We start from the raw sequence: 23,402 nt of genomic DNA, 5'->3' as shown, positions 1-23,402 counted from the left end.
CCAAACCGGCCCCGGCTGGGAATCTTTTTAAAATCCTGATTTCTGGGCCTCATCCTCCAGAAATTCTGTTTCTTTGTTATGGGGTGGGGCCACAACATTAGTATCAAAGAAACAGAATTTCCGGAGGATGAGGCCCAGAAATCAGGATTTTAAAAAGATTCCCAGGTGATTCTAATGTGCAGCCAAGGCTGAGAACCACTGCTCTACCGGAATGGGTCAGCAATCAGCTGAACAGCCTGGAGAGAGATAGCAGTCCCTTATCTGATGACCCTTAGCTTTACCCCCGAGTCAAATCATCCTGGGGTGGGTGTGGACGCTGCCTGCAGAGAGCCCACCAGCAGGTCCCCACTCTCTTTCCAGGGCAGCAGGCCCGGGACCGCTGCTGCTCTCTCTGCCTCGGCCCCACAGAGCCAAGAATTCTCTCAGCCGCGGTCATGGTGGCCGCAGATTGAGGTCAGTAGGAAAACAGATCTGCCTTGGGTTGTAATGTTGCCCACACAGTGCGATGAGTGGACAGAAAAGAATGTCCCCCAGTGAAGGGACGGCCTGTGAACTCCGGGTCTGGTTCTGAATATCCTCACGATGCCCAGCACAGAAAACAGGAAACATCAGTTAAAATGGGAAATCGCTGTGGGCTGAATTACTGTAATTCCTCATCTTACTGAGAAGCTGGCACGGGCCTCCGGCCTCCATCTGCAGCCTGATGTCTGGGCTTCTCTCTGCTTGGGTAATTTTGCCCTTTCTGTACTTCAGGGCGGCGTATTGCCTCGCTGGGAGGCTTTCAGGCTGGAAGGGTGCTTAGAAAGGGTGCTTTTAAAGAGCTGCTTGTTTCTTCCCTGCCTCTAGGTTAAAAGCAGTCTCGCTCGGTCTCTGGTTTCTAGGTGGGCGAGATCCAGCACACAGACTCGCAGCCCAGCAATAAGTGGCATAGCCATTATGATGCTAGCCGGTCAACAGAGGACATTCCCCAGCGCTGGAGAGCCAAACAGGAAGTTTGCTCTTCAGTCCTCCCCCAGCCCCACCATTCCTTGGGGGTCCTCTAAACTGTTGGGGAAGTTTTGCTGGCTGCCCAACCTACAAAATAGAGATAATTATACCTGCTTCCTTCCTGCCTGCCTCACCGAGGTGCTTGAGGACTCACATGGGACACTAAACAGCTCAGTGGTGAGACGCTGGAAGCCATACCCCACTAAGAGGTGGTGTCATTTCTCTCACTGGATAGGGATCTGACTGACAGAGTTGGGCCTGTTCCCTTTGGAAAGAGGACAGTCTTTCTGCGTGACCTGGGCTGCACTCGGATGGGGATTCCATTTTGGCTGCCGATGCCCTGTCTCCACTGCTCAGTGCTCTCAGCCTTGCCCCCCTGGCCTTCTCTCTGCTGCCTCAATTTTCCCTACCTACCTATTCCGTCCGGTTTTTTCCTGCCTCCCCCATGAGAAAGTAAGCTTGGTGGAAGTAGGAGCCTTGTCTTTGTGGTCTGCGATTGTTACCCCCACGCCTAGAACAATGCTTGGCTCTAGTAGGGGCATAACTATTGGGATGGATGGACGGATGGATGGATGGATGGATGACATACTTCCCACCCTTAGTTTTCTTCCCTCCCACTTGGTCCCTATTCTGCACAGCCTCACTCAGACGCCTATGGCAACAACTTGTTAGTAGCCAATGGAGGACTCCCACATGGATGTTCCTGGCTCTAGATCCAAACACCCAATGCCTATGTGGAAAAGCTAAAGAAAGCTCAAGGACGATTCTGGAACCCGAGCATTTGCTTACTGGTGTTGGATCTGAGGGAAGTGATGTAACTCCTCTGGGCTTCCTCGTCCGTACAGCAGGGAGTAATAATACCAATCATAGAGGTTTGTTAGGACAATTGAATGAGTCAGTATATGTAAGGAGCTTAGAGAGTTGCTTGGTACATAGTGAGCCCTCAGCAGAGTTCATTAAACAGGGGTCTCATTCCAGCTTAGTGATCCATCTGGTAAATCGGGGTGCTTGCCTGCGGCCTTATTTCCTGGTGGAAAGAAGGGGCGCTCTGCTGGATCTTGACCTCTCTTCTTCCAGTGCCGTGCAGGCTTATTCTTGTGTCATTTGGACATGGCTATTCATGCCTCCCTTGCTCAGCTCCAGAAACGTGGCCTCCCTAACCCTGCAAATGTGGTGGCTGAAACAGTTCACGGGGCTGTGAGGCCTTTCCTTGGCCTGTAGACTCCCATTTGCCCACCACCCGCAAGCCACAGGACACACACACACACACACACACACACACACACACACACAGAGACACACATACACACAGTACAGGTTCACTTCTCAAGCTCTGGCTCTTGGAAAGCCAGTCCCTTCTTTGGCTGTGAGAATGATGTAGGCAGCAGATAGATAAGAAAAGACCCCCTAAATGGGTAGGCCCATGCTCGTTTTGCGGTCTTGTTTGTAACTATAGTAATGTCACAATGCAGTTGAGATTTTCATCACGCTGGTCAGGAAATTCATAGTGAAGGTTACTACAGCAACCTTAGCTCTGCTCTGGAAAGCACCCCCCTTACAATGGGCCCTTTCAGAGACTGGCCTCGGAGCTGGGCAGTGGTTCAGTCCATTCAAAACACAATGGGGCTGAACAGAATGGCAAGGAACTAAACATTGTTTTCAGGCTTCCCACTGCCATCTGTGGCCTTGCACATTGTAGTCCCTCCTTGTGCCCAGCCCTTGTTTTGTTTCTGCCGTAGCACACTTTAATTTCACAACGCGCTAGCCGGCCGGTCCAAGGGCATTTCGTGGAAGCTTAAATAACGATCGCTCTATAGCACTGCACCGACTCACAGCCAGAGGTGCTACAGAAGCACCTTTAAGAAAAGGAGGTGCAGATTTTTGGTTTGGAGACGAGGGAAACACCAATTGGGTATGTTTTAAAACATTTGAACCACTCTTCAAAACTGATCAATTGGCCTTGAAGGCCTGTGAAACAACCATGGATATTTTTTTTTATGGAGAAAAATTTTAATGACAAAAATAAAGTAAAATCACCCTTGCCTTTATTCACAGCCACTCAAAACAAAGCCACCCAACAAACATAATTTGCCCACTGATTGGAAATGATTGGTCACTTAATTTTCTTTAAAACTAGAGAATGTTCTATAGGCTTTTCAAAGCTGAATTTAGTAGCCACTGAGCACGGAACTGTAGTTATAACAAAAGAACCATGGTTTTATTAAGAATGGAAGTTGAAAGGAAACCCTTTTCTTCTTTAAATTTTTTTCCTTTAGAGCATTTACAGTATTTTATTTATTCACACGACTGGCCCTATGATCAAAAAACTTTTCTTTGTTGTATATTTAGATCGCTAGAGTTGTTTTATTTCCTTTCCCTCTTTAATGTTTCCCGCATGTTTAATTTAAATCATTTGCCTTTTATCTTTCTCAGGATCTCAAGCTATTTCTCTCTTTTCTCACCTTTGTACTCTCCTTGCTCCACTAAATAAAAAAAATAAAAAAAGATTTGAAATGAAGTTTCTCCTAAGTGCAAAGCTAGCAGCTACGCCTGTACCTTAAACCCAGCCAAACGCCTCACACATGGTGGTGAAACCTTTTGCGTTTGATTCCAGTGACCGCGTGGTCACTCCCAGGTGTCTCGGGTGTTGGTTATTTGATAGTAAGTTGTACTGTGCTTTTGGCCCAACTCCCAGGAAGAGAAGGGGTCACAGCCAGGGAGGCTATTGGGACTGCCGGCACTGCTTTTCCTTGTGTTCTGGGTCTCGGGGCTCAGGTAGAAAGGGACTTTTGTGCACTTGGGAGCAGAATGAAGTACAAATCCTTTCAGCATTTTTGCAACTAGAAACCATGCAAATGTTTTTGCAAATCCACTTGCGGTCTTGCTGGCAGTTTTGGAGCGCAGCCCTCTTTTGGAAGTGGTGATGCTGACATCTAATTTCTCTTCACTGTCCTGCCCCAAATGGAGCACACTGTTTTCTCCAGGACTGGGTGGGCGCGATGCTCTTTCCACCTAACACAGCGAGCAGGTCCCAGGTTGTCTTAATTCCTTGCGGAAAGTGATTTCGATGATTATTGCATTGGGATCATTTGTTTGTCAGTTCCAGCCCCCTTGACTCTCATTCCTGTCCTTACTACAAGGAAGACCAGAGTTCACTACCTGCTCTTGACTTTGCAGGGCTGAGAGCGCCCTTTGGTTTGACTTTGGAAGCTATGTAACAGGTTCCTACAGTGCATCCCTACCTGGAATTGTTTTGGCGAGTGATGTGTATCTTGCCAATTTTGTCCAAGTGAGAATGTCTGGGAGGTTATTTTTAAAACATTTCAATGGCCTTATTGTGCTAAGAGGCACCTTTGCCACAAAGGGGACTCATCATGTATTCCCAAAAACTTTTTGAAGGAGAAGCCTGCAATTACTGAGATCTGGGTGTGGGGCTCTGTCTTTGAAACGGGCTGTGAGGAGTACTTTGAAGGAGACCATGTAAATGTGCCTAAAGTGCCCCTCTGTGTACAAGTGCAATCTCTTCCGTAGCCACGGCGATCCATCCAACTTGCCACATGGCACCTAAAGGCAGCTTCGGGTCCTCTATTTGAAATCTCACTACCAGAGACTGTCTCCCTTGAGATATTTCCACAGAGTGGCGAGTCCACTTCTTCTGTCTTCCACCATGGCCTCAATAAAACCTGCTGTGGACTTCGAAACCACCAAACCCAAGTACAGATCTGGACTCCATGACTTTGGCCAATTTTTTTCATCAGTTACACGGGGATCATAGTACCTCCTTGGTTCTGCAATTCTTTTGAGACCAAATGAAACAAAGCACCTAACATAGTGTTTGGCACATAAGTGCTCAAGAAAAACAGTGCCCATGCCCTGTTCCCTCAACTTTGTGCAGCACACTTCTTGATGATGTGGGTTGCCTTTGGGATCTGTATTATGTTTCACAGAATATAATAAGCAGCAGTGGGCAGCAATCACCAAAAATGTCTTGGATTTTCTATGGAGCACTGAGCTTCAAGCTGGTGTGACTCACCCATGACCCATAATCACATCAGACATGGTTAGCTTGTGTTTTGTTTTCCAGTTTAGTGACTCTGGCAGAAAAACGTTACTGTTGGAAGGGGCACCATGGGATTCTCCAGCTAGAGACTCTAGTTAGGTTACAGTCCTTTCATTTCTGCTGGCATTTCCCTTATCGTCTGGAGGTTGCCTTTCTCCTTTACCTACTTCCTTTTTCCTTTCTTTCTTTCTTTCTTTCTTTCTTTCTTTCTTTCTTTCTTTCTTTCTTTCTTTCTTTTTTCTTTCTTTCTTTCTTTCTTTCTTTCTTTCTTTAGTTTCCAAACTCTTCACCATTTCTTTTCTTTTTTAAAAAAATTTTATTGATTTCAGAGAGGAAGGGAGAGGGAGAGAAAGATAGAAAAATCAATGATGAGAGAGAGATCATTGATCGGCTGCCTCCTGCATGCCCCCTCCTGGGGATCAAGCCCGAAACCCAGGCATGTGCTCTTGACTGGAATCGAACCTGGGACCCTTCAGTCCACAGGCTGATGCTCTATCCACTGAGCCAAACCAGCTAGGGCACCTACTTGTTTCTGATTGTTAAACCAATGCCCTGACTCTTATTCCTCACCCCCAAACCCCATACACAGAGGCCTGTATCATGGGTATAACGCCAGGGGTTCTAGGAAAGTGGTCCCCAAAGTGGGGGGTCTGTGCAAGATAACCCACGGGGTAGCAAATATTAAAACTAGTACTTATATTTATCTTAATATTAAAAACAAGGAAGAAATTAAGCTCTTCCAATATTTAATATTTGGATGGATATCTGTGCCCTCATGCAGTCTGATTACCGGAGGGTCAAGGCTCACAAATAATGATATTTATTATTTGAGAAATTAAAATATTCAAATGCTTAGACTTACTTGATCCAGAACTTTTGTGGGTGACAAAAACCTTCACTCCAAGTTTGCTCAGGAGGGGCTGGCTGTGGGAGCCACACAGTGCTGGGCCCAGAGCTGGAAGACCCGAGTTCTAGTCCTGGTTCGTCTATCAAGTAGCCGGCACCATGGACATGGACCACCTCTCTGGGCCTCAGGTTCCTCACCGGTAGAGTAAGAGTTATGACCTGATCAATCAATAGGCAAGGCTCCTTCCAGCTATAAAACTTTAGGATTCAGAACATAAATATAGAAGTATTCTTGCCCCTTTCTTACCCCACTTCCTTTGTAGTTTGTTTAAACACCTTCACTTTTTTTGCCTAAAAGGCATCGGTCTGTAACTCAAGGTGGTCCTTACTGTACTTCTTCATTACTGGCTTCTTTTTCAGTCAGTCTCTTAACTTCCTATCTGCCTTTTCTGCAGCAATGGTCTTCCTTCTATTCTGCTGTAGGGGATCCCTAGTCTCAGAGAATCCTGAGCTCAAATGGCTCACATATTGTGCGAACATGCATCAATTGAGCATCATGAAGCTTTACTTCAGTAAAAGTTCCATATTTCTTTATTGAATACTGTCTCTGCTATTATCTTCTTACTGGCCAGATGACATGATGGCTCTCTGATTCTTTCTTGAAACCTCAGGTATCTCATCAGGGCACTATTCCCAGCCAGCAGTGTTCCCAGTTCACTTATTGTGATTAACAACAGCTTTACTTACCACTCACAGTGGGCCAGGAAGTGTAATAGGAACTCCCCATGATTATCTGATTTGATACCCTCAGAAGCCCCAAATACTGTTATTATTCCCATTTTGCAGAAAAAGAAACTGAGGATTAGAGATTGGAATCCTTGCAATGCCACTTTTACTAAAAATCCTTGAAACATTTAACTTCCTTAAAGGTCTTTTTAGTTGTGGGGGTACTAAGACCTTTATTCAATTGGAATCTCTTCCCCCTCAGAGAGAGGGTCTTCTCTCTCCCTCCGCATAATTTCTCTTTACCTTCCCTCCAACTTCTGTATTTTTAAAGATCTGTATTCACTTGCAATTGAACCTTTAGCATAAGCTCACACAGAAGCCCCGCTGATGCCCCAAATTGGTGTTTTTTAAAAAAATATTTTTAATATACATATATTTTTATTGATTTTTTACAGAGAGGAAGGGAGAGGGATAGAGAGTTAGAAACATCGATGAGAGAAGAAACATCGATCAGCTGCCTCCTGCACACACCCTACTGGGGATGTGCACGCAACCAAGGCACATGCCCCCTACCGGAATCGAACCTGGGACCCTTCAGTCTGCAGGCCGATGCTCCATCAACTGAGCCAAACTGGTCAGGGCCCAAATTGGTTTTATTGCAAACTCATCTCTATCACTTGCTCACTGAATGTGGGCGTGTGGGGTCACAGCAGGTAGGTGGTAAGAACTCCTTGGAATTTCTGTAGCAAGGCAAGATTCTCGTGTCCCTGTCCCTCCCGGCTGCACAGGCACCCATGCCCTTGACACGTAGGCCCAGTGCTGGCCTTCTGCAGTCGGGGTGTGGCTTCTGAGAGATTAGCTGATATCAGGGAGGGGCATCAGGAGTCCAAGGCCTGCATTCCTTTCTGTCCTGGGGCTTTGCATTGAATCATCTAGTGCATACACGATTCCCCCGCCCCCTCTGAATTCCTTCGGTTTAGCCCTGTTTTTGTTCCATTCCTGAGGTCCAAGGTGTGGGTTGTGAGAAGAGACGGCCAGGTGATGAAAGGGAGTGAGAGGATGGGCTCTATCTTCACACCTGAGGCTCTCCTGAGCCTGCAGGACCCTTGGTGACACTGATCCACATGGATTAGTGGCTGCTCTGGTGGTTCTCCCTAAGATGTACCCACAGAGCCTTCCTCTCTGCCAGTGGGGTTGCTATCAATTTTGCTGCACTGTGCTGGTAAGTCTTTACAGATTTTTCTTTTGCCTCAGAACAGCATTAGAATTGGGATTTCTTTCTTCCATGGTACAGAGCGGCAAGCAGTTCATTTTATGTCACAAGGAATTTTTCAGTTGCCGCTCTGTTTTTATCCCCATTTAAATCAATAATATGAACACGAGTTATTGGTTGTTACATTTCTGTAAGTAGTCAGCCTTCCTCATTACTTTGACTTATTAATTCAATGAAAGCAATTTACTGAACAGCTATCATTGCTTCGGGGACTACAATTTTCAAAACAAAAATTAGGACACATAGTCTGATAGGGCTTTGTTTTCTTGGTTTATGAATCTATTACAAAACCTGAACCACATTTAGGTGTTTACTGAATAAACTGCCTTAATTATAAAGAATAAAATTCCATGAAACTGACCTTGCCCCAGGTCACAGAGGTAGGGCTTGTGCTTGATCCCAAGTCTATGGATTCTAATCAACTGCTGGATTAGCAAATGGAATTGCCTTCCCCAACCTTCCTACTTGAAACAGGCGTGATGACAGTGAGGTCCCAAAGGTCCAGCCGCAGCTGGAAGTGTTGTAATGTACCCCGCGAATCACAGAAGGACGCCTCAAGAAGTCGAACTAAAGAGTCACATTTATTGCAATCCGGGACTATGAGGGACCATTTTGCTTTCCCAAATCTCAGTGATAAGATGGTGACAAAGCCAAACTTATATAGGCAAAGATCACAAAGGTATTGATTACATCCTGGAATGAGGAACCTGGTCAGACTTAAGCATGTTATCTCAATTACAGTTTTGGGGTCTCCAGAACAGAGTCAACAGGGACACGTTAACTGGAGCCCTCTGACCTTGGGATAACTGTGCTGTCCTTCCCAGGTAAAGGAAAATGTGCTTTCTAAGACCAGTATGACCACAACCAATGGGATTTCACATTACAATCAATAGGGTATTTAATCGAATGGGATGATTTATATAATTCAGAAAATCAAAATAACTTTTCTATTGTTAAACAAAGCAAATAAGTACAGACGCCAAACAGCAGGGTTAAAGTTAAACTATAGTTTCTACCCGAGATGATTGCTACCATACTTCAGAAGGACAGACTGACATTGGAGTAACTCTTCATCATTTGATTGCACCATAAATAGAGGCCAATGTAGGATGCACATTTTTCAACATGAAGGGATTCCAACCATTTGGTTCATTGTATTCTGTAGCTTGAAATGTCCTTGCCCTGTGGTCAAGATTAGCTTGTTACCCTAACCTGGACGATAGTAGACAATTAAAAAAAGAGCTGTTGCCCTAACCGGTTTGGCTCAGCAGATAGAGCGTCGGCCTATGGACTCAAGGGTCCCAGGTTCGATTCTGGTCAAGGGCATGTACTGATCGATGTTTCTAACTCTCTATCCCTCTCCTTTCCTCTCTGTAAAAAATCAATAAAATATATTTTTTAAAAAAAGAAAGAAAGAGCTGTCTTCAGGGTCAACATTTCTTCCCCTGGATTTCCTGGGCTGTGGGCAATAGGAAAGCTTTTGAAACTTCTTTCTTCCTTGGGGCAGACTCTGGGCCCAGGACCCCCAGTTTCCCACTGTCGCTGCCACAGGAAGATACACCCCTAGTTCTGAGATGAGCCCAAGCGACCTGGAATTCACTCACCAGACTGGCACTGCCCTGCATGCTGGAGACACGGCAGGAAACGGACCTGCTCCCATGGCCGATGCCAGGGCCCTGAGTTTTCTCTGTCATGTGCAGTGCTGGGTAGAGTCAGGCTGCTTGCTCTGTGGGCTTCCAGCTGCCACCTTTGCGCAGGTACCCTCCACGCCAACAATGAGAGTGCCTGCTTCATGGTGTGTGTAGATGAATGAAGTTGATACGTGGTGCACAGAAAATATGCAATAAGGCAGGTACTGGGAACTTTAGAATCATTGCTGTTTTCCGTGGCACTTGTCTTATTACGAGAGGCAGTGAGCATAATGGGTAAGGCCAAAGATTCGAGAGCTGTGCAGCCTGGGTTTGAAGCCCAGCTGTTGGAGCCAGGCAAGTTACTTAACTGCTCTGTGCTTCAGTTTCCTGCCCGGTAAGGTTGTGAGAATTAAATAAATTATCAGGTATAAAATGCTAGAAGAGTGCCGATATGTGACACAAATTAGCCGTTGTGTGAGAAGAGAGTATTCACCCACAGGGCAGAGAGTTACGATTCTAGGTTTCCTGGAGACTGAGGGAGAGGACACAGTGCGCTGGTAGTACTGCGGGAAGTGCTTCCCGAGAGAGAAGGAATAAATCACAGGTGCCCAGGAGAGAATTTCCCCCTCAGCCGCAAGGCAGGCCCTCACCCTGGGGGCCACTAACAGGTCCCACGTGTGGCGGGAAGGTTTCCGAGGAGAGAGGACGGGACAGGTCTTGGGACCCCGATGGAACGTGCAGGGATCTCAGAACATGATACAGAGTAGTATCTGCTTGTGAAAACAAAACCTAGGCTCCCACCTGCTGTCTAATGGGGACTCTGGCCTCGCCAGGTGAGCTTGTCCACCGCAGGGAAACATATGTTTGGGAAATACAACAGTGGCCGTTTAAACTCCGTGTGGCTGGACTCAAAGTCGGTGGGAACAGGCCCAATAGAGAATGGCAGCGGGTCCCCACGTGTGGGACCGGGCACCCAGGTGGGTGGTAAGATCAGGATGTACAACCCCACGGTGTGTATTTTAAATCGTGTATCTTCCTTGTTATTTTAAGACATCTCCAAGAAATTAACACCAAACTAGGGGTTTTGTAGGGATGATTGTTTTAGGATTAGCCAAATTAAAAAGGACAGTTTATAGAAAAATTTGAAGCATAGCACTGGTGGAATTTGTCCTATAGATAAAGTTATAAAAAGTTTAGTTATAAAATTAGTTGATATAGATAAATTATAAAAGTTTTAAAAGTAGTTAAATGACGAAGGTTTAGGAAGCATGGAGTATAGTGTAAATGAAGGTGAGAATTCATCATTCCTGGGGTGGGACTATCACACCGGGGGTGGGGGATGGCCCACCTTCCTGCTCTGGGTGGCCTTAGCACTGAAGGAACTTTTAGGTTGAAAGAGATACAAGCCTGAATGTGCCTTTACAAACCGAGGAGGACATCACCTTGCTCTGCGAACTTGTGGTCTGGCCATGGGCAGCTGTTACACGCAGCTTGTCAGCCAGGACACCCACCCTCTTCCTGTTTGGGATGGGGTGGGGGCAGGAGCTACAGAAGTTTTCACAGCAAAGCCTCCAGGACCGAGCTGTCATCACCTCACCAGTCAAAACCACCAATTTCTGAAGTGGCATGAATACATGGTACGATGCTCCCAGAGCAATCGAAATCTTTCTAATAGTTTATGTCTTTGATGAGGTTAAACATTGACTTAATATTCGTAAAGTGCAAAGAACAGTGCCTGTACCTCGTAAGTATTGTGTGACATAATTCATCAAGCCTAAGGTGCTAGGATGTAAGAGAGATGTCATTATTTTATTTTTCAATTAAAACAACAACAACAAAAAAACCCACTGCCACTTAAGCATCTATATGTATAAAAGCCTAAGCAAGCGGATGATTGGACGACCAGCTGACCGACTGGTAGCTATAACGTACACTGACCAGCAGGAGGCAGACGCTCAACACAGGAGCTGCCCCCTGGTGGTCAGTGCACTCCCACAGCCAACCTCCATGGTCCCTCCCCCCAGCTGGCCAACCTCCCTTGGCTCCTTCTCCCAGCCAGCCAACCTCCTACATCCCAGCCAGCTGGCCCCCATTGGCCCTGATCACTGACCAGGCTGAGGGACCCCACCCGTGCATGAATTTGTGCACTGGGCCTCTAGTTGATGATAAGACACATGCTAGTTTCAGAATGTTAGAATAAGAAAACTCTGCGTCTTAGTATTGATGGAATATGTTCGCTGTTCATTTAGAACATCTTAGATATATTTTCATTGGTACAGAAAATGTTCCTTTAGGGAGCCACATTCCCTGCTTGGGGTCCATTGTTATTTAAAGAAGAGTTTGCAGAAGCTGGAAGCTGGGATAAGCAACAAGAATGGGAGGCCTGAGCTGACATGGAACAGCAAACAGCAGGGCAAACAGTGCCATATGTATTTCATTTCACTTTATTGAGTACTTTCACATCCCTTACCTTATTTGATCTGTTTTTTCCCATGAAAGCAGCTACATATGTGTGCACCTTTTGTAAGCTTATGCTCAGTAGAAAAAAAACATGTAGAAATTTGTTTAGACATAAACAAACCACATCTCCATGCAGAGACATCTTTTTACAGAAATAGCATCATCTATGCAATTAAAACAAAACTGGGACACCTTAACTCTGGTTATTTTTTTTTTTTACAAACCTTTTTTTCCCTTCCCCACTCAATGAGTCAAAACAGTGTTGCCAGCCTGACGTGTACCCTCCACACCTTGCCCTCTGGTCTTGTCATCTATAAAACCAGCTCTCCCCTGGAGGGGTGGCAATGGAAGTTAGATGTGGTGGAGCAGAAGGAGCAAAGAAAAGGAAGCCGGAAACCCCGATGAGGCGTCTCAGCTCTGTCCCTTTGTTGCAGGGATTAACTGAGACGTGTGTGGAAATGTCCTGCAAACATTGAACTTTTGTTTGGGTCACATATACATGAATGAAACAAATGAGCGCATCTTCTACATTCATTGGGCCCCACACACACACCCACACCCACTCTGCGCCAACCCCACAAAGCCCCTGCAAGGAGAGTCAGCTTGGTACATTATAGCTCCAGACCTCAACCTCACCCTTTTGTACAGTAGTAACAGAGGGATTAATATTCGTGTCTTGCAGGTGGTGTGTGAATTAGATGAGACCATGTCAAGCATCGGCACACATTTCTGGGTTTAGTGTCAGTTCCAATTACCCCAAGGGTTGAGGAGTGGCAGGGTGTTGGTTGGCTACTGACTGCCCCCCACTCTTCCAGAAACACGCCTTCCTCACACTTTGTTCGCTGTACTTCAGCGCTCTCTCTCTCTCTCTCTCACACACACACACACACGCACACGTGCTTCTAACACACATCTTTACATCACCATAATAGGGGAATGGATCTAGTTCCATGAAGTTGAAATGCATTGTCAACCCAATGCTGGTTTGCTGAGCCTGTAACATAGGAGACAAATAAATATTTATGGTTGATGATCTCTCCTCCATCATTTGCAATGGAAGTAAGGGTTTCGTCCCAGTCAAATAGCAGAACTGCAAAAGGTAGAATTCCCAGACTGTCAGTTAAAAGATTAAAGTCTAACAGATGGTTGTGTGCCTTTCCTGTCATGACTCACTGGGGACAAAAGTAAACGAGCTCAGCTGTATGGCAGGCCAGGGTGACCGTGGCCCACTTTCCACAGGGGGAATATGGTTCGTCTGCTTCTCAAGGTGACGTGCTCCTAACGTAACATTCTAGCCCCAGGTTTTCTGTAAATCACTTCTGCTGCCTGTTAGCTCCTGGACCAGTGAATCACCCCAGACATGCTATCTTCTCCTGCAGACAGCACCTCCCAGCCCACCTTTCAAACCTCGAACCTGCACAGAACCAGGCTTTGGGACAGCTCAGCCACCACCCCTGGAAAATGCTTGATTGTATTGGCATCATTTTCAATGTTTTCATCTATTTTTAAATTTTACTAAGGCATATGGTTGTGTTTTTTTTAATGTAAACTGGGCAGAAAAGTTTAAAATAGAGGGTAAAAGTCACCTTCTCCCAAAACCCCATTTCCCCAATAGAGCTTTGTGCATCTTTCAAGACAACAGTTATAAAGTGTCTCTTAAAAGTTTTCGACAAATGTGGTCATTCTTTACTTAATCCACATGTTGACTGCTATTTTCATGAGTGGGCGTGTCCTGAAGATCTTCCCTTGTCAGCACAGCTGGTCCCTCCCAGGGACTGCACCTCCCTCCTATGTTGGGAGGGCAGGCCATAGAATATTCAATCCACGACCTGTGCCCACTTCCCCCCATAGCACACTCTGCTGCGGGAACAGCCTCATCCATAGATCTTGATGTATCTAGAAGTAAATTCCTAAAAATGCAAACGCTGGAGCAAAGAGGGTGTGAATCTCATTGGTAGGTAGTTAACTGGATGCATATCCGTCTGTGGGACTAAGGTTTCGGTGCCCATTTCCACGCCGCTGTCTGAAAATACTTTGCAGTCTGCTCCTCCTCAGGAGTGTCAGATGTGTGACCACCGTCCCAGGCCCTGCCCAGCACTGGGCCTGCTGTGTTTACACAGCCTCCCTTCTTGGGCTGTGAAGGCTGTGGTTACCCAGGGCCTGCTCTCTTCCTCCTCCTGGGTGAGCCTGGGAGGGAAAGTGCTCGCTAAGGCCCTGAGATGCGGCGCTGCAGTGAAGGTCGGCTTTCAGGAGGGAACAGTCCTGGCCTCTGTGCAGACTCACCTTTGCTCTGCCCCGTCCCCACCCTGGACAGCACACAGCAGGGAGCAGCGAATCCTGAGCCGGGCTCCTCCCCCGAGTGTGGGACGCCTCCCAGACGGGAGGAACAAGCCAGGCCCTTGTGTGGATGTGGGCACGCCCCGGTTTCTAGAACTTGTGTGTGAGCCCATTGCTTTTTAACAAACGGAATCCTAGTCATTACATGGGGACCCGAGAGGGTCTGCACTCAAGCTTCATCTAATGCAGCGGTTCTCAACCTGTGGGTCGCGACCCCTTTGGGGGTCGAATGACCTTTTCACAGGGTCACCTAAGACCATCGGAAAACACATATATAATTACATATTGTTTTTGTGATTAATCGCTATGCTTTAATTATGTTCAATTTGTAACAATGAGATTGGAGGTCACCACAACATGAGGAACTGTATTAAAGGGTCGCGGCATTAGGAAGGTTGAGAACCACTGGTCTAATGGGAAATACTTCCCTTGTCATTTGTAATCATTGGGGGCGGGGAGAATAACTTTTCATCGGCGTCATCATAATTTTCATGATTTGTTACTTTCCTGGTCATTGCTCAGCTGGCACGCCAGCTCCCCTCTGGCGACGCCTGGCTCAGCTGGGACTGCTGGGAAGTGCAACACCTCCCAGTCCCTCCTTGTTTAAAAAGTGACCAAAACTAAAAGGAGTCGCAGCCCACAGCACAGCAGGAAGCTGCACTTGCTGAGGTGACAGCCTGCTAACCTGGCCTTTGGCACCTGAGGAAGATGACCCTCCTCACCCCATGGGAGGTCCCTGTCACCGCCCTTCCTCCCCCCCCATGCAGGGCAGCCAGTTCTGCCCCCGCCCACCCATCAGGAGTGTGAGGAAGGGAAGGGGTCAAGGTTGTAAACATCATTCACATTCTCGCAGTTGAGTAACAGCTTATAAATAGCTCTTCTGTTTCGATCAACTGTACTTACATTATCCAAAGGGGAAAGGACATCTTTTGCCTCTTTGAAGTAGGTGAATATTTTATTGGGGTTAAAAGCAAATACACAAACACACCCTCTGGTTAGTTACTCTGGAACTTCAGTTTTCCATGCAGGGTAATGGTTGTGGGCGCCCAGAGAGAATAGCCCAGGAGGGGGCATCACCAGGAATCTTCATCCGGTGGGAGGGCACCGCGGACATGCGACAGGCCCCGTGAGTCATGCTGTGGCCATACTTTTCCTCCTGCTGCTTTGCCGCAAGAGGAAGGAGGAGCGGTGAGGTCGAGGTAATTTTGTAGAACTGATGCCTCATGTGGTTCTGAGAAAGCCAAATATATCGTATAAACCGTTTCCCTGTGCACGGCAGCATGGGTGGCAGGCCTGGCAGGGCCCCAGCTTGCAGCCCAAGCCAGCGCCCTGGCTGCGTTTTTAAAACGGCTTTCCCCGGAGCCTCTTAGAATTTGCTTTTACCCAAGGGCCCATGTCTCCTGAAGAGAACACAGATCGTTTTTAAACGTGAATTGCAGAATGGCGTCCGTCTTGTTTCCTTCCTTACCCCCCCCTTCTCTCAAGGAGCCTCCTATTACCTTTCCTCTTGCTCCTTTTGACGTCTGATCAGGCAGCCTTTCTAGAAACCCTTACTCAGAATCCTTCTCTCCTTTATCCAAACTCCTCCAAAAGTGAACTCCCGAGAAAGAGCCGAGTTTGCCCTGAGTCTTGTCCAGCAGGATGCATGCAGGGTTTAAAGGGAAGGGAGAACTCTCCAATCTCCAGTCATCAAATGGCACCCTCTCCAAGAAGTTATTTCTGCCTCTCCCAGGACAAAGGAGTCTCCCGCTGTGGGAACACCCATTTTACCTGTGTTTATAGATTGACAGTTGCTGACCCATGAACATATCCACCCATATCTAGGTGCCCTTCAGTGGATGGTGACCTCCCCAAGTGCAGCCACCACGGTGCTCCCATCCCCCCTCACCGCGGGCCTGAACCTGAGGGGGAATTCTACTGCACAAATGCCAAATTAAAGGAACCCCTGCCGGCCACAGGTGTTCAGAAGCCACTCCGGGTGTTGAGTTGTAACTCCGATAAGCAGATAAGGGCCACAGCTTTCTCTGTCCAAGGAGTCCACGGGGCCAGATGAGGTCCTTCTGCCCATAGCATGTTCTGGGCCGTGTTTTAGCTCCTGTCCCTTTTCTCGTTAATGTAGCAGTGACCGGTCATCAAAACGTAGCTTATGTTTTGAATGTAGAAGGCCAATGTTCCGTTGACCGTGGTTGGCTTACAGGGGGAAATGAGGATCATGTGACCTAGCCAGTGTGTGGCACACATCCTTTCCACTTCTGAGTTCTGTCATAGAATTGGCAGAACACGTCTCGGAAGTTTCACTGCTCATTTCCATTGATAAACATGATGAAATAATGCGGTTGAGGGAATTATGGGAGACCGTCGATCGTTTATTGTGCTATCCTCTATCTAGACCCTGCTCGGCGCTTTACGTATGTCATCTTATTTAATCCTTATAACAGTTCTATAAAGTGGGTCTCATTTCTCCCATCTTTCAAATGAGAGGAAAGAGAAGCAGAAGTGGTGCAGTGAGCGTAGGTAACTTCTCCCCACTTCGCTTAGTCTGTCGGTGGCGAAGCTGAAACTTGAATCCAGGTCGATCGATAGCAAAATCTTTGTTCGCTGTGCTCTGCCGCATTTGATGTGAGGAGTATATGGGAAGTGAGTGGCAGTTGTTTTTTTAACTCCAGGAGAAAATACACTACCCTAATAATTGCGTGTTTTCCACCAGCAGGGAAGCAAAGGGGCCTACCGGTACCACTGGCAGAGCCACAACGTCAAGCACAGTGGTGTGGACGACATGGTCCTGCTCTCCAAGATCACCGAGAACGCCATCGTGGAGAACCTGAAGAAGAGATACATGGACGACTACATTTTTGTATCCTTCATTGGTTCCTTTGGACATTTCTAAATGCGGTGACAGTGTCCACAGGAAAACGTGGCTTTAGTCCTGGTGTAAGAAGACCCATCTGCTCCTGGCCAGTGTGGCCCAGTGGTTAGAGTGTCTGCCCACACACTGAAGGGTCGAGGATTTAATTCCTGGTCAAGGGCACATACCTGGGTTGCAGGTTCAATCCCCAGCTCTGGGTCGGGGTGCCTGTGGGTGGCAACCAATCAGTGTGTCTCTCTCACATCCGTGTGTCTCTCTCCCCACCTACGCTTCGGCTTCCCTCCCTCCCTTCTGCTCTCTCTAACAAAATCAATGGGAAAATATATCCCCGGGTGAGGATTAACAACAACAAAAAAGAAGATTCACCTGAAGGCCTTGTGCTCACGTCATTTTCACCCTTTCAGAATGTGGTGGTGTACTTTTTTGTCCCTCGGTTCAGGCTGTGGGAAGGGCAAAGATGATGCTGGATTATTTTCCTGGCATTTCACGTAATCAATATGCAGCCAACGGCCACGTAAGTGTCAGCATTGGGCCTAGGGCAGCAGGACACTGACGCTGGGGTATTTTGATTGCACTGGCTTCTAGAACAATGCCTTTTTTAAAAATAATTTTTATTGGTTTTAGAGAGGAAGGGAGAGGGCGAGAGAGATAGAAACATCAATAATCAGAGAGTATCATTGATCGGCTGCCTCCTGCTTGTCCTCCTCCCCCCGTTGGGGATCGAGCCCGAGACCTGGGCATGTGCCCTGACGGGGACTTGAACCCTGACCTCCTGGTTCATAGATCAATGCTCAACCACTGACCTACACCAGCCGGGCTGCCAGATGCCATTTTTTATGGGACTTCTAAAAATTCAGAATGGAAATTTGATTCAAATGCATGTTGACTACATTATAAACAGAGAACTGTGACACTTAAGTTCTTACAGGATTCGGGAGTTTTGTTTGGTGCAGCTAGGTAAAGCTCTCTTAGTGGAATGATTGCGGAGTTGGTCACAGACGTGCGAAGATTTGTGTAAAATCTGTTGGTAGCGCCAGCAAGTTTAACTTGGCTGTTGGCGCCTTTGAAGGGATGGTGTTGTGGAGGACCGTGACAGGTGGAGACTTTGCAACCTTCGTAATGCACCTTTAGGATTTTAACCCCCAAAGCACGGGGAGAGTAGTTTTCACACCAGTAGCTTCTGCTTATTGTTCACGCTGCTCATTTGACTGTTGGTTAGAAGCACCCGTACCTACTCAGCAATACTTGTGCAGGGACTTCCTGTCTCAACATTAGGAGATTTCAACGCACCCGGTATGTATCGAGCGATGCATTATTCTGAGGCACTTGGACGGTTCTTCCCAATGCTGTGCTGTTTCTTATTTACCATAAGAGGTTTTTGTGTGTGTGTGTGTGTGTGTGTTTGTTTTGTTTTGTTTTGTTTTTACCAAATATCTGGGTAGTTAAATCCCTAAACCCTTGCTTTTAAGTGTGAACAGCTATATTTGGATTTGCCAGCTGTATTGATCAGGGGTGGTAGCTACCGCCTGCAGACAAGATCCTGCTCACTGCCCATTTTATAACCAACGTTTTATTGGAACCCAGCCGTGCTCCGTTGTTTTATTCTTGTCTGTGGCTGCTTTCATGCTACAATGGCAGAGCTGAGTGGTTGCAACAGACCATCTGACCCCCAGGCCTAAATTAATTACTTTTGTGGCCCTTTACAGAAAAATCTTTGCTGACTCCTAGACACCTGTGCAGAACTGCCTTTAATTTAATTGGATGGAAGCAGTTGTATTCAGCTGTAAGATTTCATTTTACTTGCTCAAAAAAATTGAAATATGCTCACTTTTTCTGGGCCTATCATCATCAAAATATTTAAATCCCTTTTATGTGCAAGATCCGTGGCCCATGGAAACTGGCAGGGGTTAGACTAGAAAAAGTTGGGTGCAGGAAGCGGATCTGGGCTGCCTGACTTTGAACCTTACTCTGCTTGGGCCTGGTGACCGTAGGACCTTTTGTCATCTCTGTGCCTTGATTTCCTTGCCTGTAAAGTGGGAATGACAGTAAAATCTCCTGCATGAGCTGTTGCAGGGTTAAATGAAATGAATGCAGTAAGTACACAATAAGCATTCATTAGTATTATCATACGCTAAGGCAAGTGTGTAAGCTCCTCCCATATTTCTGAGTGATATTCCAAAAATTCGATTGTAAAGATGCTTATTGGAAATTGAAATGCTTGTTATCCTGAAAAATTTTTAAATGGAGGATTGGGTTATTGACAAGCCCATAAAAGGCTAAGTTCCACAGAATGTAGTTGAACAAATTATTTATTGGAATGTTCTTAGAATGCAGGCTCCACTTCTTACATTATTGACATAGAACATGGATTTTGATAAGCTGGATAAGAAAAGAAAAAGGTGGTGTCAGTGGTTATCAGCAGGCAACCCAGCCATCCTCATTTCTCCCCACCAGGATCGTTTATTCCTAAAACACCAGAGATTCGTTGAGGACAAGGACTGTGTCTTGTATGACTTTAAAAAAAAAACACAAAAAAAAACGACGTTTAAAAAGCCCTTTAAAGTAATACATTTCATTTAACATGACTTGTAAAATGGAGTCCAGCAGAAAGGAGAACACTAAAATCACCCAGAATCCCACCATATAGGGTTAGTGCCTATATAACCCCTTGCTTTATATTTTTCAACTTATCCACATATAGGCATGTGTTTATGTGTGCTTTCTTGTTAATTCTAACAGAAATGGGATCCTCTTGCATTGTGTGTTTTAGTTTCCTGCATAATTCTTGGTATGGTGCAACGTATTACGTGTTCATTGAAAATTTGTTGACAATTAAGACTTTTTATATTCAGACAGCAGAATTTTTAAGTGACTCACACAGAGGGGGCTGATTACTTGCCTCTGAATTAATGCCTTTGAATCAATGACTGACTAATCGTGTACTTTACCAAGGAAATGAGTTAGTTGACCACTAATGACTTCGTGTCTTAGAAATCTGCCCACTCGATAAATGAGAAACTCAGCATCAATGTGCTTTCGTCAATAGCACAGGGCAGCTCTCGGCTTTGAGAAAGCTTGATGGGTCTGTTGGATGTTTACGAAAATAATGCCAAGGGTGGAGCTGCAAATCTTTTCCTCTGATAAGTGATAAAAGCCTTCTTTATCAGTTCAGTGCTCAGAGAATATTATTATGATAGAGTAGCATTATTTTAAGTCAAAGTGTTTTCCCCCCTCTCTCTCCTAAGCTTAGTAGTTAAGGGAAGAAAGATTCAATTTTACATGAAATTATAACATTGCTCATTTGACCTCTTCTACATTTAATACCAGCACATTGTCTTGTTTTGAAGGTCAGCATTTGGAACAATCCGTTATTAATGCATTCAGCCTGAATGCTCATTTCTTTTTCTACATCAGAAAAATATCTACTTAGAAAATGCTACCATGGTTTACCAATAAACGCGCGCACACACACACACACACACACACACACACACACATATTTTTCAGCTATGTATCCTAAGACAAGGAAGGTTTGATTAACCATCCATTTTTCCTGGATGTCGCCACACTCCTTACAATTCCACTCGAAAATCTCTGAGGAAAACATTGCAGTATTTGCGCTTATGCCTGGCATCATTTGTAGCCACTTGGCTGACGACAACGGTTCTGTGCAAAAGCACTCCCTGCCCATTTGGTCCAGCTTTCTCCAAACTTGTTTTCGCTCAAAGACCACAGTCAAGTGTGTTTGGCATCTTCAGCCCTTGAATTAGGGGGTGAGATGTTTGTGCCAGACCAACCGGAGCTGAAGGCAGTGCAGTTGTTCTGAATGAGGTTTGGTCCTTGGCAGTCAGTCACGTTGGGGGTGGGGGCACCACGCTGCAGTGAGGAAGGTTGGTCTGGCGGCTGGAGCCAGGGATCAAGTTCCAGCTTGACCTTCTCCACATATGTCTTCAGGCAAGTTGGCCTCAGCTACCCCCCTCCCGCCCCCCACCTTAGAGATAAAATCAGGGAAACCCATTAGGTTGGTGTGGGTGGTTTGGGGGAATTCATTGGTTATTGGAATTTTTTTCTTAAGTTAAACTTTATCTTTGTTTAATAAGACCATTAAAAACAAACTTACAGAAGCTTCACTACCATCACATTTCATAAAAGAAAGAATATTTTTAACACTCCCAAAATAGAAAGGAAACAATCGAAGAATAAAGGACAGTCTTTTACATTGAATAAATTGAGCTTTATGAAAAATTCAGGGCATTTTGTTTCTCTCTTTGTCATTCTTGCTGCAGATCACTGTAAACTCAAAGATCCCCAACAAGCATTTGAGAACCAAGATCTGCTGGGTCCTTTCATCTTGCAAAATCTATTAAATAAGATGGCATTTGTGTTATCGATTTCTGGGTTTTTGTTTGGTTGGTTGGTTGGTGGGGTTTTTTTTTGTTTGTTTGTTTTTGGTTTGGTTTTGTATCATAGCCTGGTAGCCCCATACATTTTCAAAATTAACCTTGGGCCACACCTTCATTGCCAAAGATTATGTGTTAGAGACAATGATGGACATGGCTTTTTCCAAAGGCACACCTGAATTATGTAGTAGGGAGTGGGAGGGAGTATTTGAGTCTAGAGAAGGGACCCAACTCAGTAGGAGGCCCGTGTGCTCAGGGAAGTGCTGAGGTGTCTGCAGACCCAGCCAGGTGGGAAAAAAGGCAGGCAGTTAGATAAACAATGAGGCCAAACTCTCACCTAAAATAACTAAAATAAGTTTGTTTCCTTTAAATCCAAGTTAAATTCTCTTGTCTCAATTCTTCTGTTTCAAACTAAACTGTATTTTCCGGGACTCCTCCTAAATAATATGGCAGCCCCATTATTTATGGGAAATTTAGGGAACAGCTACAATTTTCGCTCTTTCAACCTCAGTCATTGATTCAGGCTTGGCCTAGAGTCGTCTGAAAGAAGTTTTTTCTCTGAGTGTCTCCTTCCCAGGCCTTAATCAGAATTTATGTAGCTGACTGAGTCAAGACTCTACAATATATCTCTTTAAATAGCAGGTTATTCACAGTAAAAAATGTTGGCTCCTATAGGAGCTCTTATGCAACCCAACCCATATGTATTTGATAACCAAGGGCTCAGTGGGCAGGAAGGGATTGCCGAGCAGGTGTTTTCTTTGGCTTATGTCCTTGGGTAGCTCTTTCTTCTCCGCATGCAGTGACCAGTTGGTCCAGGACCGGTGGCAGTCACGGCATTCCCTTCACAACCAAGGGAAGGAGCACCCTTCTCCATGGAAACGCCTTACCTGCCCAAGTTCGTTTTCACCTGGAGATAAATGTAGCCAGACATCCTCTTCTTCTGAAACGAGGATGGTCATAGCAGGGCTCTATTTCTTGAAAATTGTAAGAATTACTATATTTTGAGAATCAGAATGAGGGCCAAGCCTCATTTATTCAGTTTTGATTTGGTCCCTACCATGTGGTAAAGATACATGTGGTAAAAAAGTCAACAGCTCGGCCAACTTAGCTCAATGGTTGAGCCTCAACCTATGAGCCAGGAGCTCATGGTTCGATTCCCAGTCAGGGCATATGCCTGGGTTGTGGGCTCGATCCCCAGTGTGGGACATGCAGGAGGCAGCCGGTCAATGATTTTCTCTTCATTGATGTTTCTATCTCTCCTTCTCCCTTCCTGTCTAAAATCAATAAAAATATATTTTTAAAAATCAACGAAGAGAGATAGAGTTTTTAGTACTTAAAGAATCACAGAATCTAATTTATGAGGGACCATAGGCTCTTGAACACCTCTCAGTCCTGCAGGAGATCCTTGTGCTGCCAATTTAGGGTTGCCAGTAAAATACAGGATGCCTGATTAAGCTTGAATTTCAGATAAATAACAAGTACCTTTTTTAGTAGAAGTATGCCTCAGATATTGCTTGGAGCATACTTATTGGGATATATATGCATAAATTATTTATTGCTTATCTGAACTTCAAATTTACCTGGGCATTTTTTATTTCCTAAATCTGTCAACTCTACCAATAATAGTATCAACAATAACAATAGCGACAATGCCTGCTAATCTTAGAAAGGCAATATAGCTTGTTGATTAAGAATGTGAACTCTAGCCCAGCTAGCATGGCTTGGTGGTTGAGTGTTGACCTGTGAACCAGGAGGTTGCGGTTCGATTCCCTGTCAGGGCACATGCCCAGGTTGCGGGCTTCTCCCCTGTGCAGGG

The 23,402-nt window shown here is 45.7% G+C and overlaps 1 protein-coding gene across 1 annotated transcript in view; it reads left to right on the top strand.

Moving 5' to 3' along the window:
• MYO1E (myosin IE) overlaps positions 1 to 23,402 on the top strand; it is a 180,022-nt gene that overhangs the window by 60,325 nt on the left and 96,295 nt on the right. Inside the window, exon 2 of the mRNA XM_015560197.1 lies at positions 17,028 to 17,174. Within this exon, the coding sequence (XP_015415683.1) occupies positions 17,028 to 17,174 (147 nt within the window). The remainder of the gene's footprint in view (positions 1 to 17,027; positions 17,175 to 23,402) is intronic.

This window comes from Myotis davidii, unplaced genomic scaffold (assembly GCF_000327345.1).
Source record: "Myotis davidii unplaced genomic scaffold, ASM32734v1 scaffold1275, whole genome shotgun sequence".
Taxonomy (NCBI): Eukaryota; Metazoa; Chordata; class Mammalia; order Chiroptera; family Vespertilionidae; genus Myotis; species Myotis davidii.
This window is presented reverse-complemented; position numbering and strand designations above follow the sequence as displayed.